At 33.7% G+C, this 19,615-nt stretch overlaps 1 protein-coding gene across 1 annotated transcript in view; it reads right to left on the bottom strand.

Annotated features, from left to right (window-relative positions):
• Nucleotides 1-19,615, bottom strand: part of ASCC3 (activating signal cointegrator 1 complex subunit 3) — a 325,470-nt gene that overhangs the window by 236,495 nt on the left and 69,360 nt on the right. The window contains exons 6-8 of the mRNA XM_081251559.1: nucleotides 18,818-19,022; nucleotides 17,965-18,106; nucleotides 17,238-17,363 (exon numbers count right to left, since the gene is read on the bottom strand). Coding sequence (XP_081107685.1) covers nucleotides 17,238-17,363; nucleotides 17,965-18,106; nucleotides 18,818-19,022 — 473 coding nt within the window. The remainder of the gene's footprint in view (nucleotides 1-17,237; nucleotides 17,364-17,964; nucleotides 18,107-18,817; nucleotides 19,023-19,615) is intronic.

A 19,615-nucleotide genomic window follows, 5' to 3' on the forward strand; every position in this document is an offset into this window, starting at 1 on the left:
CTATATGCTGGAATCCACCACTCTGATGCTTCCCATAAACCACGTTCCACACCACAGACTACTTAACAGCCATGGAAGGTATTCTATTCACTAAGATGGAAAGATCTTGTTATCTGAAAAAAGCAAGATGCATACCCATATTATAATATGCTACTTTTCTCAAAGATGGTGGGGGTGGGCAGTAGGGAATAAGAATCTTCTGTTTATATATATTTCACAGTTAACACTAAAATATGTTTACATTTGCTTGTAGACATTCTGGGAGAATACATAAAATCTAATACTGTGATTCTTAATAGACTGAAATAAGGATCTGGGCAGACAGGGGACAAGGATAAATTATGAGACTTTTCACTATTTAAAGATTTCTAGTTTTTAAAATGTGATAATACCTATGTAAAAAGAAAAAGATAAAAAACACACACAAGATATACAACTGACTTCCTTAAAAAAAAGGAAAAACTAAAGATGTGTCTGATTAAGTGGAGATGCCTAAATGAGCTCTCAAGTATTGCAAAAATATTTCATATTAAAAAGTTCTTATTATTCTTAGAGTTTTACCCTCCAGAGACAAAAAGGTAATTTAAAAAACCTTCAGAAGAGTATTTCAATTTAAGTCATATGTCCCTCCACTCACTGTCCTCCTCAACATTCTCTTTTTTGGTCTTAATAGGCTGAGTTCCTCAAAGGTTTCTCTCAATTAAAAGTTTAGGAATAGAAGAAACAGAGGGTTCTCTTCCTACATCCAATACCTGTAGCATTAGAGCTGGGACCTCACCTAGGACTCTATGGTTTCAACAAAAGTACAGACCTGTTATTAACTGCAAAGCCTAAACCACACCTGGCCATTATCTAAAATGCACCCTCCCATTCGTTCATCGTACACTGAACTCTGCCTACCAAGTGCCAAGCTGTGAGGACTTACTCTCTGTCCTCAAGAGTTAAAGGCGAAGCAAGTGAATCTGGACCACCAGGAGTCTGTTACTTGGGCCCCAACTATACCTCTGCTACCATACACCTCCACACCCTAACCTTTAAAGGAACGGAACCAGGGAAGACCTGGCACGCTACCTCACTGACGGCCAACCCCAAACTGATGATCTGTGACCAGATCAGTAGACTAATACATTATAAAAACAAAACCTAAAATGTTAAGTTATCTTTAATGTTCTTAATTGTAGATAAACACATAAGATAATATATTCCTTATTATTTAAGTTGGCAAGTAAGTTGTTCACTAATCCATTTAATGATAATAGTACCAGTTAGCTACCATTTCTAACTGAGCACATACTACACAGTAGGCTTTGCTTTAGATGCTTTAAGGGGATTATTTCTCTCAACATGGAAAGAAAACCCATGAAGTAGGTCTTTTTTATTACCTTTATTTTACAGACGGGGAAACTTGGCATGGACAGATTAGAGAGTTTGCCCTAGGATAAATGGCCAATAAGTAGTCGAGCAAGACTGGAACAAAAGTTCAAATTTTAAAGTCCAAGTTAAAAACTTGTAAAGCTTACTTATTTCATTACTTTACACTTTTATTCCTTATGCTGACTTTTTAACAAAGTAACTTAATTTTATAAAAATAAATATAAAAATATAAAGTCAATGAAAATACTGACCATACTAATAATCAAATAAATGTAAAATAGAGTCAGAGTGTTTTTTAATCTGGGTGTTTAAGATTTTTAAAAAACTGATTACTCTTGCTAATGTTTACATCTTCATATGCATCATACACATTGCTTTTAAATGATCAACATTAATAAATTTGTATATCATTTAACCTAAAAATTCCACTTCCAAAAATGTATCCAAGTTAAACTAACTGAACAAGAATGCCAGATAAATAAGCAAAAAGATGTCTGCTAAAGTATCATTTATAATAAAAAAAACTAATACAAGTTGAATGTCCATAAATACACTGAGATCAGTAATTCATGATGCATTCTTTATGAATTACAGTAGTTAAGTAGGATGAGGAAGATATATATGCTTATAACATGCCACAGAACAGTAACATAATTAAATATAATCTGTTAATACAAAAAAATTATGGAAAGATATACATCAAACTGTTCCATTGGATCTGGGATTATAAAGGAAGTTTTATCTTCTGTTTTATAAATTTAGATATTACATTTTAGATATTACTTTTTTTATAGAACAGATTTTATAATCAGCTTCACAAAAACGTTTTACTCTTTACATAAAAAAATATTTACCTTAAGAAAAAACAAAAGGGGAAGACCTACTGTATGCTGTCTTAATGTATTAAAAATAATAATAATTTCTTTCTTGACAGATATAAATACCTAATGTTTTTATGTCAGTATAAAGTAACTGATTCACCCTGTTTTTCATTATGTCATATAAAGAGTTCTACATCTTTACCAAACCCCGAATTTCCAATTTGTACTCCCACTTGAAAACTGAAATATTACTGAATTCTGTTAATTAAGAGATTAAAAAAAGAAAAAAAGAGATAAGAAAGACAGTGTATGGCCACTATTAGTTCCTCTTTACTGAAGAGTTGTGTGTTTTAATGTTTCATGATATTAATTCATTTTGAACCAGACAATCTGGGTAGAGGAAATTAAGTCTTAGCAACAAAAGACCTCAGGAGAGTAATCTACTGTTAAGTCTTTGAAGGAAATGAGATTGTAAGATTTTGTGAAAAACAGGTAAGTTAGTTACTGTCTAAAATGAAACTGAGCCAATTTTCATTACATACAAAAAAGCAGTAAGAAATCACAATGCATAATTCATAATCCTTTCATATTATTTAAAGGAATGCACTTACATCATTTAGAAGAGTAACCAAAAATACTCAATATGCCCTTAAGTGTCAATTCCTAAAAATTCTCTCATCCTGAAAATAGTCCATTTCACAACAACCAAATGGGACTTCTAAATATATTGTACTCCCTGATGACAAAATGATAAATAAGTAGGTATTACTGGCCTTGAAGAGAAAAAAAACAAGGAGAGAAAAACGAATAATAGCAACACTGCTAGATTTAATTGAGGACTTAAGGCATAATGGGTGTTAGAAAGGAGCACTAACCTCTTCTTGGAAGGGTAAGGTACGCTCCTCATTCCCAGGTTTGAGCTAAGGCTTACCTGTTGAGAAAACTGAAGAAAAAATCTCAAGAGGGAATTTTAAAAGACAAACAAGATTCTGGCTGCACAGTAACAAAGTCCACTGATGAACCATCAAGATTGCACATGTGGGTTTCTACCAGCACACTCTTAACAAGTCAGCAGGTCAGATGTCCTTCTGAAACACCTTCACCAACGTGCTATGCCGAGAGTCACATTCCCAAATGCACAAGAGACAGTAAAAGACATGACTGAACCTCATTTATGAGTTTGATTTGGCTAGGTTTGGTTTGCTTGTGTTTAGACAGAACCATCAGAATAAGCGAGGGCTGGATTCACAAAACCAGTATTACAATTACATATACAAACTTCAGATGCTTAAAGCACAAGTGAAATTAGAGATAAAGAATCTGGCATTTTCTACTAAGTTAATAAATTATTTTCATAAGGGAGATAAACTTATCCTGACATGTATATATTATAAATATCCTTCCAGGATATCACTTTAAGTGTTAGATCTTAAAAATGTAAGACACTATTATTTAATTGGTATTATAGTCTTTTTGACCCAAACTGTGGGACCTGCCTTCTAATAAACAGCCGCACTTCTAACCACGGCAATAAAATAGAAGCAAAAGAGTCTCTGTCAAATTCTGTTAAGTCCCACAAAGAAAATATCATTTTCAGTTTCTTGGCTGATATTTATAGCAATAACCGGTTTCAGCTCTGACCTTAACTTGTAAATTATTTTCACTAGCTTGCTTGAAATCTTTAAAGAGGGTGAAGTATCTGGGCACTTATGCGGTCAAGCTCACAAAATGTTACAGTTGTTAAATTATAGGTAATTTCTTAATTTAAAATGTTTTTACAGTACAAATGACTTTAAACTTTCTAAAACTAATTAAATAAAGCAACGATGTCATTTTAAATATATATCTCCTTAAACAAGAAAATTTCATATTAACAGAATCCTCATCAAATTGTTTTGAAGGATAAGAGACTATTTTCAAACTCTTAAAATGGGAAATAGGTTGATGGAAAATAAACAGTTTCTAAAAAAAAAAAAAAAAAAAAAGACTATTTTCACTAACTAATCTAAGAGATTAGATTTTAAGCCAAGAACCCATTTAATGTAAGATAATAATAATATAGCAAAAATGTGTTATATAAGTGAAAGTATTAATGACTTATTTAGAATAGTCAGTTCAATATACAAATGTACACACACGTGCGTATTCAAATATTCCAATGCTTAATAACATACTTGGTACTGACTTCCTGAAGAACAAAAATTTATAAATGCCTATTTAAATTGGTACCTTTCAAACTTTCCAATATTTTAAAAACACAATTTAATGTCATTAACTCATTTCCATAAAAGAGGTGATCTCAAAGTTTTCTTTACTGGGGAAACAAGCAGTAAACTGGACTTATAAATGGCTTCCTTAAATTGAAATTTACTGCTCATTCCCCTCAGGAGATCTGAAGCTCACATAGAAGGGTTCCAGGGACTTCCCTGATGGTCCAGTGGCTAAGGCTCCAGGCTCCTAATGCAGGGGGCCCGGGTTCGATCCCTGGTCAGGGAACTAGATCCCACATGCCACAACTAAAGATCACGCATGCCTCAACTAAAAGATCCCTCATGCGGCAATGAAGATCCCACGTGCCGCAACTAAGACCCGGCACGGCCAAATAAATAAATGAGAATTAAAAAAAAAAAAAAGAGTTAAATATACACTGAACCCACCACTCAAAAGAGTGGAGGAAGGACCTAGTCAAAGACTGCAAGGGAGGAGCTCGGCTGAGGGTGTGCTGAGGCGGCTGATGCTTTGAGAACAGGTTCTTCCTACTTGGGGTAGGGAGTATTGGTGCTTTGAAAAATGACAGATTTTTCAGGACTCAACCCTTGAGATCTTCATTTATTTGCTGACGTGGGGAACAGTAATCTGGACGTTTCTTAACAGTCTCCCAGGTGATTATCAAGTACAAACAGGATTGAGAACTGTTAGCTTAACCTTCCCTACTCACTCCCAACACAATGATTAAGGTTTTCTTAGTCATCGGATTTTTTCATAATTTAACACAACCTACTCTGGAAAGAACAAAGTACATTTTACTCAGAAAAACTTCTGTTTAAACATGTATCAAATTAGAAGGGAGAAGTTAGGTAAGGGGACCCCCTGTAAGATAAATGCTTTACTTGAACTTCTTGTGTAATATGTAAAGATTTAAAGGATAAACAAAACATCTAAAGAAAGAAATCGTTAAAGATATGGAATAAAACATGATATTATGCAGACTGCTTAAGAATCCATTAAGATTTCTTTATATATTGATTTCCTCTGACACATTTAAAATTACCCCAAATTACATAATTATTATTTTCATACAACTCTGAAATGTATCAAGAACATAAGAGCTTGCTGAGAATACAAAAAGCAAGGTGACCTACCTATGTTTATTTAGTCGCTCTTTGATATTTGCACCATTGGATCAAATTTAAACTTGTCCTCTCCAAAACCTCTTGTTTTCAGTGTTTATACAAGGTGATTAAATTAAATAATGTGATATAAGAAATGCACAGTATTAACTAAAGAAATGCACAGTATTAACTAAAAAAATGCAAGTTCCTTTGCTTTATCTTTATTCATTTAAGGCTGTCTTCTACATTACCTTCAGTATTCATCTTTGAGGAATTTTAAAGTTATTTATACCAAAATAATTCCACCTATCAATGTCTCTTAACAGAAAGATTCAAAGTACGCCCTGAACTTTTTCAGGATTGCAATATCATACTGCAATTTGGGTGGCTAATCTCCCAAAATATATCACAGATAGCGCTACACATATTCTGTGTGCTGACTCATGTACTCTTTTCAGAATAGTCTGATGAGGAAACAAACTTAGACGTGCTATGTAACTTGATCCATACCACAAAATGTGCGAATGGTGAAGCTGAGAATTCAACATCAGTTCTACTTGCCTAACGGGATAGTAAGTTCCTCAAAGGCACGATCATAATTCTAAATCTTTTGGTACCCACCATAGCACAGTGCCTTGCATCAATCAAGAGTTCAAGAAATGACTGCTGATGTACATATTTTCAGAGACAAATAATGAAAACCTGTGAGTAGCAATACAATCATACCCAATATTTCTGTTTATTTATGATAGGCCTGTGTAACCACAATACATAGATATGTTGGAAGATATGGACTAAGTCCATTTCTAAAGCAACTTGAAATTCCCACATTATAAGCTAAATTCATCTACTTTTCAGACTTCTGAATTCATCTGAGTTCTAAAATTATCGTTCTGGTGTAGCTCAATATGCCATTATGCTTTTAATGCTCTCTCTTCTAATTTCCCTCCCCATAAAATCAATAAAGTATAGGTTATAAAGAAAGTTATTTTGTTTGATTACTCCTAGCTAGAGGCAGATGCTAGGTATAACTCTCCTTAGTTTAGCAGGTATTCTTCAAGCAGCTGGTGCCCGTTTCCTAGTTAGCTGTTTGCAAGTGTTCCCAGTAGACTTTATGGTACTGCAATCCTGAAAAAATTCAGGGCATACAGGCAGAATTAATTTTTTTTTAGAAAAGAAAATATAAATAGCACTTCCCTTCAAATGAGACCTAGCTATTTCATATATTTGAACTATAGTAAACTTTCATAGCAAGTAAACATTACTTTTTAATCATATAATTTAAATACTTGCTGAGAGTCAAAAATATATAAAAATCTCATTTATAGGAAAGCTTATCTAATGGAACAAATTTTTACATATTGAAAATTTATTGACCCCTAAAACAGAAGACAATATCTTATCAAAAGTATACTTTCACACAAAGCAGACTGAGTGCATCAAAATCCAATCCCAATTACTTTTGAGAGTAAGCTGAGAAATTTTAAAGATTTTCCTTACAGTTTCCATAGTAATACTTTAAATAATATTTGAATACATAACATAATGGCCCTCCTGACAATGACCAAGTTTTTATAACAAAAATACCATTTTAAAGTTTCTATATACAAAGTAATATGGACAAGACACAATCTCCAATATTCTATACAAGGTCTACACAAAGTTTTCAACACAAAATCAGGAACTGTTCCTTCCTCTATACACCCCACATCAGCTGTGTTATGAAAAACATTGTTCAGTTCATTGTCATTCTTCAAAAAAAGCCCAATCCCCCAGATCACAGCAGTCGAGAAACAACTCAAGTCTCAAGTTCTCCAAAAAATCTTCATTAACAGCTATAACCTGCACTGATCCCTCTGCCTTCCATTTAAGATTACATTAAATCCAAACTACTGATTTCGTACTTAGTACATTGCACAGTATACTGTTGGTAAATATTCAACAGAGATGCCATCTTATGCCCCCAACTATGCTGCAAACTCACTGAAGACAGGGGAAACATCTTGCTGATTTTTTAAAAATACTATCTACCGAGGTTTGCCATGTTTTAGGTGCATGAAAAATGTAAGTCCTTTTTCCTTCTTTTTTGTCTGCTGATGTTAAGCAGACAACAGAATGAGAAAATGAGTAAGAAGCTAAAAAGAAAGCTTTATCTAGAAACATGATGGTAAAACTAGAAAATTCCAAAGGCAAAGGGAAGATCTGAAAAGCAAACAGAGAGAAATCTTACCTTAAAACAAATCACAGCTAGGTTGATCGCAGACTTTGCAAAAGCAAAAATGAAAAGCAGATGATATAGTAATATCTTTAATATGCTAAGAGAAAATAACTGCGGACTTAGAATTCTATTACCAGCTAAAATATCTGTTGCAAATAATGGTAAAATAAAGGTATTTTAGATTAACAAAAATTAAAAGAAACTTAATCTGCCACCACCAGATTCCCACTAAAGAAAATTTAGGCAATGAAAAGTCACAGAACATGAAAGCACTAGATAAAATTTAAAAACAATGAGCAAAATATATAGGAAATCCAAATAACTATTGACTATAAAATAATAATAACAATAATAGTATCTGGTGTAAAAATTAAAACAAGATAGAACTAAAGTACATGACAACAACATCAAAGAAGTTAGGAAGGAAGTGATTGAAGTTTAAAAGTTTTAACAAACTTACTCTGTAATAGTTTTAGATCTGCTTGATGCTTAGAAGAGACCAAAAAAAAAAAAAAAAGAAGAAGAAGAAGGAGGAGGAGGAGAAGGAGAAGAAGAAGGAGGAGGAAGAGAAGAAGAAGAGAAAAGAACCAAGTTTTCAGATATCCAACCATGGACGGCATAAAGTTCTGGCGGACAGCTCTGTTCTTTAGGGGCGTCTCAATCTTGGCATTATTGACATTTTGGTAACTCTTTGTTGTGAGAGGCTGTCATATTCACTGTATAATGTTTAGCAGCATCCTGGCTTCTATTTACTAGATGCCAGTAGCATCCTCCTAGATGTGACAAATAAGTGTCTCCAGACATTGCCAAACTTCTCCTGAGGAGGATGTGAGAGGTGGCAAAATGCCGAATGAGAACCGCTACCGTAGGTAAAGAATGGAAAAGGTGGGGTGGGGTCAACTCCTTTTTCCTTTCTCATTTTACTTAAAACCTTACTTGAAAGTACAGACCTTACTTTTCATAATTTAGTCATGAGAAGAAGATTTTTTCCCTCCTTTGATAACAACTTACCTTGGAACGCATTAGCCATTAGCCTCCTTCAGAGAGAGGTGGGAAAACATACCTTTTGTCTTGCTATAGTTGTCCCTCAGTGTCTGAGGGGGTTGTCCCAGGACTCCAGCAGATAAAAAAAAATATGCAGATGCTCGAGTCCCTTATATAAAATGGTGTAGTATTTACATATAATCTGCACACAGCTCCTGTATATTTTCAGTAATCTCTAGATTACTGTAAAACCTAATGCAAGGTAAATGCTATATAAATAGTTGGTGGCAAATTCAAGGTTTACTTTCTGGAATTTTTTTTCTATTTTCCATCCACAGTTGGTTGAATCCACGAATTCAGAAACCCCACGTATGAAAGGCTGACTGTAATTCTCAATTTCCAGATTTATCTGCTGCTTTTGGTTCAGAAAGAAAAATAAAATCCACAGATAAACACTGAAGATTCTGTTAAAACATAGTTTCACATTCTATTCCATCAGCTTTATGTCCTACTTTATTCCCTTAGAGCTGAGTTTCTCCTTTTCGGGAAGATACTTTTATTATAAAAAAATAATCAGAGAGAATTGATAGCTACAGAGATCTACAGAGTCTCCCTCAAGTCTTTAGGTGAGTACTAAACAGCACACATATATGAGAAAACTACCCAAGGTACAGGGAAAGAACCATCTGAATCCATTAGAGGAAGCAAATTCAAACCTGACCACACAGTGTCTGGAATAGTTCTTGTTCTCACCAGCCACAGAAGCAAACCTCCTAATTAACTGAGAATTAGGTAGAGTACTCAGAAGACTTTGTCTCAGCTGTGGGGCAAAATTAGCCCTGGACTAAAATGCTGTTCTGGTCCACCTAAGAAATTTTAAAAGCAAGACCAGAAATAATCAAACTGATCCAAAGTAACTTAACTATGTCCCAGGGAAAAAAACTCAAGAATATTTATAAGAAAAATATCCAGTACTCAATAAGGTAAAATCACAATCTCTGGGATTCAGTCAAAAAGGATCAAACAAACTAAAAAGCAGAAAAAAAAATTATCATAAGAAATAAGAAAAACTGATTAAAACCAATCCAGAAATAACATAAATGACAGACTGTTCAAGGAACTAGAGCAAGATTCAGCAAATTATGGCCTGTGGACCAAATCTGCCTGAGGCCTGTTTTCATTTGTTTTGTTTTGTTTTGTACGACCTATAACCTAAGAATAGTTATCATATTTTGAAAGGGTACCTTAATAAAAAAGCAATAATAAATATGGAACAGAGACCCTATATGGTCCACAAAGCCTAAAATAATTACTGTCTGTTCCTTTACAGAAAAAGTCTGATGACCCCCTAAGCTCTAGAAATGATTGTGTTAAGTAGAGACATAAAAGATATTAAAAGAACTCAAATCAAACTTTTAGAGATAAAACTACAATGACTGAGATGAAAAACACACTGGATGGGATTAACAGCACTTTAGACACTGCAGAAGGAAAGAATACTGAATTTGAAGACAAGGCAGTAAAAACTACCCAAAATAAAACATAAAGAAAGAAAAATACAAAAACAAAATAAAATTAAAGTTAATAGAACATCATTAAGCTGTGTGACAACTTCAGGAACCCTAATATACCTATGATAAGTGTTCCTGAAAGGAGGGAAGGGGGCAGACAATTACTGAAAAAATAATGGCTGAAAATTTCCCACATTTGATGAAAACTTTTATAAACCCACAGATACAAGATGCTTAACCAATGCCAAGCACAAAAAACAAAAACAAAAAAAACCTGAAGAAAACCACACCATGGTAGTGACAGGCAGAGAGTTTTTTCAGCTGCCAGGAGAAGTCAGATATTTGAAGCACACAAGAGATGCGAGCTAGCCTTTGCTGACTTTGAAGACGGAGTGAGCCACATGCCAAAGAATGTGGGCAGCCTTTAGGAGCTAAGAATAACAGACAGCAAGGAAATGGGGACCTCAGTTCTACAACTGCAAGGAAATAGATTTGGCCAACAACCCGAATGAATCTGAAAGGGAATCCTTCCCCAGCACTTCCAGGTGAGAGCTCAGTCTAGCCAATTCCATGATTTGGGCCTTGTGAAATCCTGAACAGAGAACCCAGTCAAGCCCACCCAAATTGGACCTCTAGAACTCTGAGATAATAAATGGATATTTTAAGTCTCTAGTATTCTGGTCATTTCTTATACAATAACAGAAAACTAATACAAAGTCACATCATAATCAAACTGCCTAAAACCAGTGATACAAAGAAAATCTTAAAAATCAACCTGAAAAAAAAAGACATATTACATAGAGACGAAGATTAAGAATGAGGGCATGCTTAGCAGACACAATGTAAACAACAAGACAATGCAGCTACATCTCTAAGTACTAGAAAAAAAATTGTCAACCTAGAATTCCATAACAAATGAAATATCTTTCAAGAACAAAGACCCAAAAAAAAGGTTTTTTTCAGACAAAACTGAAAAAATTTATCACCAGCAGACCTGCACTACAAGAAATCAATACCAGGTGGAAATCTGAATCTACCTACACAAAGGCATAAAGGTGCCAGATAGGTGCACAAGTATAAAAACTTTTCCTGGTTATTATTTAGATATCTTAAATGATACCTTTAAAAGACTGTTAAGGCAAAAAGAATAACAATGTATGGTGGAGTTTACAATAGATGTAGAAGGAGTCTACATCTACATGTTGTGTTTCTTCATTTATTTGTTTTGGTGGTAATAAGTGGTGAAAAATCTGACAAACAAATATGGCAGCAAATTTATCAGAATACTCATGGCTTTAATTGCCAGGTGAGGCTATGCACACATCAAGGGAAATTCAAATTTGTTAAAATGATTAGAAATTTAATTTTTGCCACACTGTTTCCTTCATCATGAAATTTATGAAACCTTCTTTGCTAAGATCCCTATCAGTGTGAAAAACATTGCAAACTCACTTTTCAGTTTTAAACTTTATATTTTGTTATTATTTCTTGATACCACCTCTTAAAAAGGCAGCGAGTGATTCAAGGTCATGTTCTGATGAAACTGATAATATGCTTGACAGTATAATAAGCAGGCTGTGGGATGCTTCAGGGAAAGGCTTTTTAGTTGGGCCTATGTCCAGACTTTAGTGACATTTTATCTTGTTCAAATTGATCTCATAAAAAAGACTCACATTCTGAAGTGGTTTTCTGGATGCTTCTTTTAGCTTTCTTGCCTTTGTAAACTGATTGAATCAAACTGTGTCATTAAACTCTTTAGCTTTAGGATGCACTCAGGCTCAGAGAACAAAGTAAAACCAAAGGAAAAGTAACATTTTTTATACTTCTTCTATTTCCCTTTATCCAAACTTTAAGTCTTGAGATAAACACAAACGTTAGTAATTATAATGACTGGTTTCTTTAGTTTCTATCAATTAACTGAAAATTATCCTATGTCTTCATAGAGTGACTTATGTATTTGGAATGACAGAATAGCTGAGGAGCATAAATGAACACAGAAGTAATTTATTTAATAAATATAATTTCCAAAGAAACAATAAGTCTTTTCATTTTATCCATATTATGATTGATCTCACAGTGTCAGTTTACATTTATCTTTTTTTTTTTTTTTTTTGTGGTACACGGGACTCTCACTGTTGTGGCCTCTCCCATTGCGGAGCACAGGCTCCGGACGCGCAGGCTCAGTGGCCATGGCTCACGGGCCCAGCTGCCCTGCGGCATGTGGGATCTTCCTGGACCGGGGCATGAACCCGTGTGCCCTGCATCGGCAAGCGGACTCTCAACCACTGAGCCACCAGGGAAGCCCTACATTTATCATTTTAAGCAAACATTTTACCTAAAATGTCTTAAGTACTCAACACACTTAAAAGTGTTTTACATATATTAACTCATTTAATCATCACAATAAAACTATGAGGTAGGTACTATCATCCCAATTTTACAAGTGAGACACTGGGTCTCAGAGAGTAACTTGCCCCAAGTCTCGCAGCTAGAATGTGGGGAGCCAAGATTCAAGCTGTCAGCTTGGATTCACAGGCCCTGCTCTTCACCAACACGCTGCCTCCCAGACTTAACATGCACAAACCGTTTCCTTTTCCCCTATTCCTCATCTTAATAAATGATACTGGCACTCGCCCATGTTACCCTGGATGTCATTCCAGTTTCTTCTCTCTGCTTCATCTCCTGTCACTTAAACCAGTCATCAGACATTATACGTACTAACAGCTAAACTATTCTCCACTGTCCCACTTTCTATATAGGCTCCACTTTCTTCATTCAGGTACATAGCATTTCTCCCTTGAACTACTGCAGCAGCTCTACTCTCAATGATCAGCTTTTAATTGCAACCAGAGTAATTCTGGAAGTGAAAATACTTGATCATTTACTTTTATTTTTAAGAAGTAGCATTTCCCACAATATTGAGTCTAAACCTACTATGGTTTTCAAAGCCCTTCATGTGCACTATTAAGTCTCTTTTTAAACTAATTTGCTGCCACTCTCCACATGTAGCTTACATGCTAATAATACTGAAATACTTGTTTACAAAAGGTCACAAACTGTTTCAAGGAGCATCCTTCATCTACACCCCCCACCCTCTTTGTCTATCTGGAAAAATCCTGTGCCCTCATTCACCTTCATAATGGCTTCTGTGAACTTAGTCTGCTTTCTCTGTGCCGCCATAGAAATTTGTACAACATACCCTACTGTATTAGTTATTTCCATGGAAACGGTGTGGGGCAGATACACTACACAGAGTAACTTAAGATCAGGGATAATACCCTATTCATCATTTCCCCCAGAACCTAGCCTGTAAGCATGGAATTCAATAACCTGGGGTCACAGAAAATCTCAAATTCTCTACATTCAGACTTCATAGGACTCAACTTTCTTAACTTCTCAAATGAAACATTCTATGCATCTTTTATATTACCTTTCCAAACTAAACAGTATATTTGGATCAGTATTTCAATTCTGCTGAATAACACTCTATTGGCTATTTAAAAAATATAACTCCCAACTGTGGAAATAGATAGCAGTCAACTTACTTAACACCAATAAAAAGCAAACCTCACTCTTTCACCAAAATATCAGACATAGTTCTGTCTGCTTAGCATCTTTCTCCTTCTCCTTTTTAAGGTAATAACAGCACTCATCTTTCTTTGGTAAAGTCCTCCTTGTCTCTTGATGGCATCCCAGGGGTTTTCTGTGGGGAAAACCCTCTTGCTTTTAGAATTAGGGGAGGGGGGAGCAGATATGCTTGGAGTTGCCGTCCTATGTTCTTCCCTGATTATATGGAGAAAGCATATCTGGGAGTTGGGATGAAAAGAACCAGAGAAAATAAAAGGAGGGGGACAAGGGGTAAAAGAGAGGGAGGAGGAGATAAGGGGGAAAGGAAAGAGAAGAGAAGGAAATAAAGAGATGGAGAAAGAGAAAGATGAAAGCAGAGGAAAAGATCTGATGACATCATGTGAACCTATATATCCATCTGGACACATAGGCAGCTTTACTCCTGCACATTCTGGTTAGAAAAGCCAACATTCTGCCTTCATTGCTAAAACTTGATTTCAGTTTCATTTCTCTAACTTCTGACTGAGTGAGTCCTAATACAGAAACCCATCAATTTTTTTTTTAGATTATTCCCTCTCCAAGAAAGTATAAAACCCATTTAACAGCATTAACAGAAATTTTGCACATCATTTTAGAATTTTAAAATTCTCCTTACCTTTTTAATTAAATTATAGAAGTAATTTAAGAAGAGAGGACAAATTTATCTGATGCGACATTCAGTCAGTGAGAGGACATAAAATTGTTTTATCTATACTTCCATAGGACTGTCAGGAATGGCATGCAATTATGATCTTAGTGAAAAGAGAAAGATACCATATTCAAGAGCACTTTTCCTGATACAGAAAGATCTTATGATTTTAAAGACTTTATGCCTTGCATAAAAAAGATCCAAACCAACAGAAGCATCTAACTAAACTCACATTCTGTTAACATCTATATTTTTCTCCTGAGCTCTATATTAATATCCATGGTTAATGACAGCTGGTGGGATCATTATCGACATTGCTAACACGGCAAAGAGTTTACTTATGTACTTATAATGACACATTGCATTATTATTATTCCCCAATTATTGCCCCTTATGAATGTGCAAATTTAAACCACAATGAGAACTCTCTACGTGCTATCAGAATGGTTAAAATAAAATAAAAATATAAATAATATATAAAAATATGAATTAAAATGGTTAAAATAAAAATTAAAAATAGTGATATCACCAAATGCTGGCGAATATGTAGAGAAACTAGATCACACTGGATTGCTGATGAGCATATAAAATGCTACTCTAGAAAAAAACTGTGCTAGTTTCTTAGAAAACTAAACATGCAACTACAATATGACCGAGTAATTGCACTCTTGGGCATTTATCTCAGAGAAATGAAAACTTATGTTCACACAAAAACCTGTACAACAATGTCTAGAGCAGCTTTAACCATGTTATAGATGCAATTATGTTACCCCCCCCAAGTTTCATAAATTAAAGCCCTAACTCCCAAAGTGACCATATTTGGAGACAGGACCTTCAGGGAAATAATTAAGGTTATATGAGGTCATCTGAATGGGGCCCTAATCCGATAGGGCTGGTGTCCTTATAAGAAGTGGGAAAGACACCAGAGGTCTCTCTGTGTACACACACAGAGAAGAGGCCACGGGGACACAGAGAGAAAACACCTGGCTGCAATCCAGGAAAAGAGTCCTCACCAGAAAACGTATCTGTTGGCACCCTGATCTGGGACTTCTAGCCTCCAGGACTGCGAAACAATAAATGTCTGTTGTTTAAGCCAACTAGGCTGTGGTTACGGCAGCCCAAACAGACTCATAAAATTCATAACAGCCAAACACTGTAAATAACACAGATGTCCTTCAACAGGTGAACACCTAAACTGTGGTCATACCCACATCATGTGTGGCAGGGAGAATAATGATCCCCAATGATGTTCACATCCTAATCCATGGAACCTACAAGTGTATTAGGTTATATGGCAAAGAGACATTAAGGCTGCAGATGGAATTAACCCATTCAGAAATCTCTTTTACTCCTATAATCTAAATTAAAATGAACAAAATATTTGAAATAAGTACAAAAAAAACTAAGAAGCCTGGCTCATTCATTACATAGACAATGAATGTCAATGATGCTTTTATATGAAAAAATATTAATATTTAATATATAAAATTAAATAAATCTTCATGATGATAATTCTTATAATGATTGGTAAGGTTTAACAAGAATTATACATATAATTATTTAATCCTATAGGCTCTCAGCCCTGGCTGCATTTCAGAATCAACTACAGAGCTCTAAAAATCATATTCAAAATATAGATATGTGGGCCCCTCCCAAGAGATTATGATGTAACAGGGACCGAGGCATTTGGATTTTGAAAAAGTTCGACAGATAATTCTGATGCACAGGACGAAACCCATTAATATAAGATTTAATTATAATTTTAGTCTATTATAAAAACTTATTGCAGGAAACAACTTAAAATTGTAATAATAACAAATTGGTTTAAAACTAATAAAGACATAAAATGGAATACTGTATAGTGATTTAAAATGATGCTGTAGAAATATGTCTACTGACATACAAAGCTGTATATAAGTATATATACAAACACAGAACAAAATGTGTGATATAATTCTATTTTTGTAAAAACAAAACAAACATGCACACACATGTATAAAATGGAGTCAGTTTTGGTTGGCTATAGATATTCTTTTTGCTGCTCCTTTTGCTTGCCTATATTATTTGATATTTCTGAATGACTTCATATGACATATATATGAAAATAAAGCAACTTCATTTTGGTGATGAAAAGGTTAACCTTAAATAATGTACATACTTTAAACTAAATGAAGAAATATTTTACTTTGAGATAAAGCAAATATGGCAAAATTTTAACAAATGGTGAATCAAGACAAAAGGGTATAAGAATAGTACTATTCATGCATCTTTTCCATAGGACTGAAAGTATTCAAAATTTAAAAGCTGAGGGAAAGCTAATTAAATAGTTTGGAATTTGGTCCTGGCCCCAAATAATATTCTGTTTTATTATAGGTTGAACATTTGACCTATCAATACATGAATCCTTTAAAAAAGTTTATTTAAAAAAAAAAATTAAAAAAAAAAGTTTATTTAAGTCAGCTTACATAGGTTAAACCAAATATTAGCTAAAATAACCAAAATAAACGTATAATTATAGAAATACATACACAAAATATACATAAATATGTTCAATGTGTAAAGAAATATATGTATATATGTGTTTTTTTAAAATTTAAACTCCCCTACTTCATTAGTAACCAACTGCATGTATCTCTTTACTGTACTAACCAACTAACTTTTAAAAATAACTTTTCCAATACGAATGCATTCAAAAACATACCAAGCATCAAAAATATCAACTTTATAAAATGATAATCTTACCTCATCTAAGTCTTGGATATAAACTGGTTTTTCCTCAAACCCAACTGGCATTGGTTCACTATAAGGAATCTTTACTTCTTCATATATCTTGTTGTTCTCTCTTTGGATTCCTTCTGGTAAAATCATCTATAAACATCAAAAATTAAAATCCAATAATAATACAAAACAGAACAATTACTTTGGTAAAGATTTTTTAAGTAAAGAGAGGAAAAAAAAACACTATTGGTTTTATGACATAGCACTGGTAAATAAATTTAGCTAATTTAAAGGAAAACAAGAAAAAACAAAACAAAAACAAACAAAAAACCACACACACAAAGCTTTCATGAATCAGATATCTCATATAACACACGAACCATATTATGTTGACAAATTTTAAGTGTACATTAATTAGATGGTATTCCTGAAGACAAATGTAGTCACGTAGCCAGGGAAAATGTGCAATACACAGTGTAAAGTTTAGGCAAAAAGTGATGCAACTGCTAAAACTCAAAAACACAAGCTGCATAAATAATGAAAGGTTGGAGAACAAATATGTTTTGAATACCTACCATGCACTAAGAATTTTACATAAACTGCACTATCTCATTTTCCTCAATATTTAAAAATACAACTTAGCATAGAAGAGTCAACTAGTACTAGAATCACAAAAGAAACAGGGAAAATCAATGTGTCATTTCCTCAGAACAGACATGTTATCCGAAAGTGGTCATATACCAGTGCATACCTTTGCACCAGCAATGAATGCAGATGTTCTCATGGCTTCAGCCTGGGAATCATAAACATGTGGATAATGTATTTTTTCAACATCCATGTCTCTCTGCCTGCTCAGAATTGGAACGTTTCTAGCGTTCATAAGTGCTTGCTCTCTGTAAATACAAAAAAAATAGGCTAAATCTGTAATTTTTATCTTGCAAAGGAAAGCATATACTAAAACAAAGTCATTATAATAACTATTTCATGCAGCCTTCCACTATAAAAGAGAAGAGATTAAACTACACAAAGGAAGTTATTAGCAATCCTGAAATTTTCTGTGCAACCATATAAGCATCAACACATCTTCAGGTACTATTTTTAGATAACATCATCTGATAAGTTTGACTTAATGTTTTTTTTATTTATAATTTTCTTTGTCACAATACAAAGATATTTAACATAGTGTAAATTCCTTTTTTTAAATGGGTTTCAATATTTAAACACCATGTATAATAATGCCTTTATTTCATTTTTCTCCTTTCTACTTCTTGGTAACAATATGGGAAAATGTATTCATTAAGGTAGGAAAGAAAAAAGTCTCAAAATAAATTTGTGTACGCTTCATAAAGTTTAACCTAGTGGTGTGTGCACAGCACCAAAATCTCTCACCTACGTTGATGCAACCAAGAATATTCTAATTAAGCAGATCACTAATTTTTTATCCCAGAAAATTAGGTTTTCATACAACAAAATTCTATTCTTGTAAGAAAACGTGACTAGAAATAAGAATCATCTAAGTTGTTAAAACTAAACTAAATAATGATAATGATACATTAAAGTAGCAATTACAACACAAGCATTTTTCAGCTTCTGGCTTTTATTACCTGTGTATCCGCAATTCCTTAGGATCAAAGCACAGGAGTCCTTCTGCAATTTCTCCATCTTCTCCAGCCTTTTTTTCTCGTCTGGCAATTCTTTTTTCTTCCCGGCGATACTGTTTCATTAACTGCTTCTCTTGTTCAGACTGAATAGTGACTTGACAACCGTAATTAGGTTTAGCATTTTCTCCTAAAATTTTTTTGCAATTGTCTGCAAAGCAAATTTAAGATCATATTGTACAAGTTTAACCTTTAGGAAAACCATTGTTTTCCTTCTCACCAAAACATAAGATAGCACAATGCTCTAAGAATTCATTTTTTTTAAAACTGACACATTCAATTATATGTTTTAAGGAGTTTTTCTAAATCACAATTTCTAAATGGTATACTGGTTTTGGAAAAGTCAGCAGATATTTTCTTCTTACAGACTAAATAATTTAATGTTATAAATTCTTGGATATAACATCAGGAACCTAAAACTTCTATTTCACAATTTTGAAATAATCTGTTTATATAATTTCAATAAATATAATAATTACCAATACTAATTAGCATTTACTGTTAACATAATAATAAAATAAAGATATTTTTTACATATAAGATACTTTTCCCTATGTAATAGACCTTACTCTGTTAAATTGTCTATATGTCACTACTAATTTATACATGAAATAAAATAAAACTAAAATACAGCTCAGGATATATTTAGAAGATGACTAAAGCAAATAAAGAAACAGTATGATCCACCTTTTCATGGAAATGCAGGTTTTTTAACCATTTTTTAAATTGAAGTATAGTTAATTT

This window comes from Mesoplodon bidens (genome assembly GCF_964165515.1).
Source record: "Mesoplodon bidens genome assembly, chromosome: 12".
NCBI classification, from domain to species: Eukaryota; Metazoa; Chordata; class Mammalia; order Artiodactyla; family Ziphiidae; genus Mesoplodon; species Mesoplodon bidens.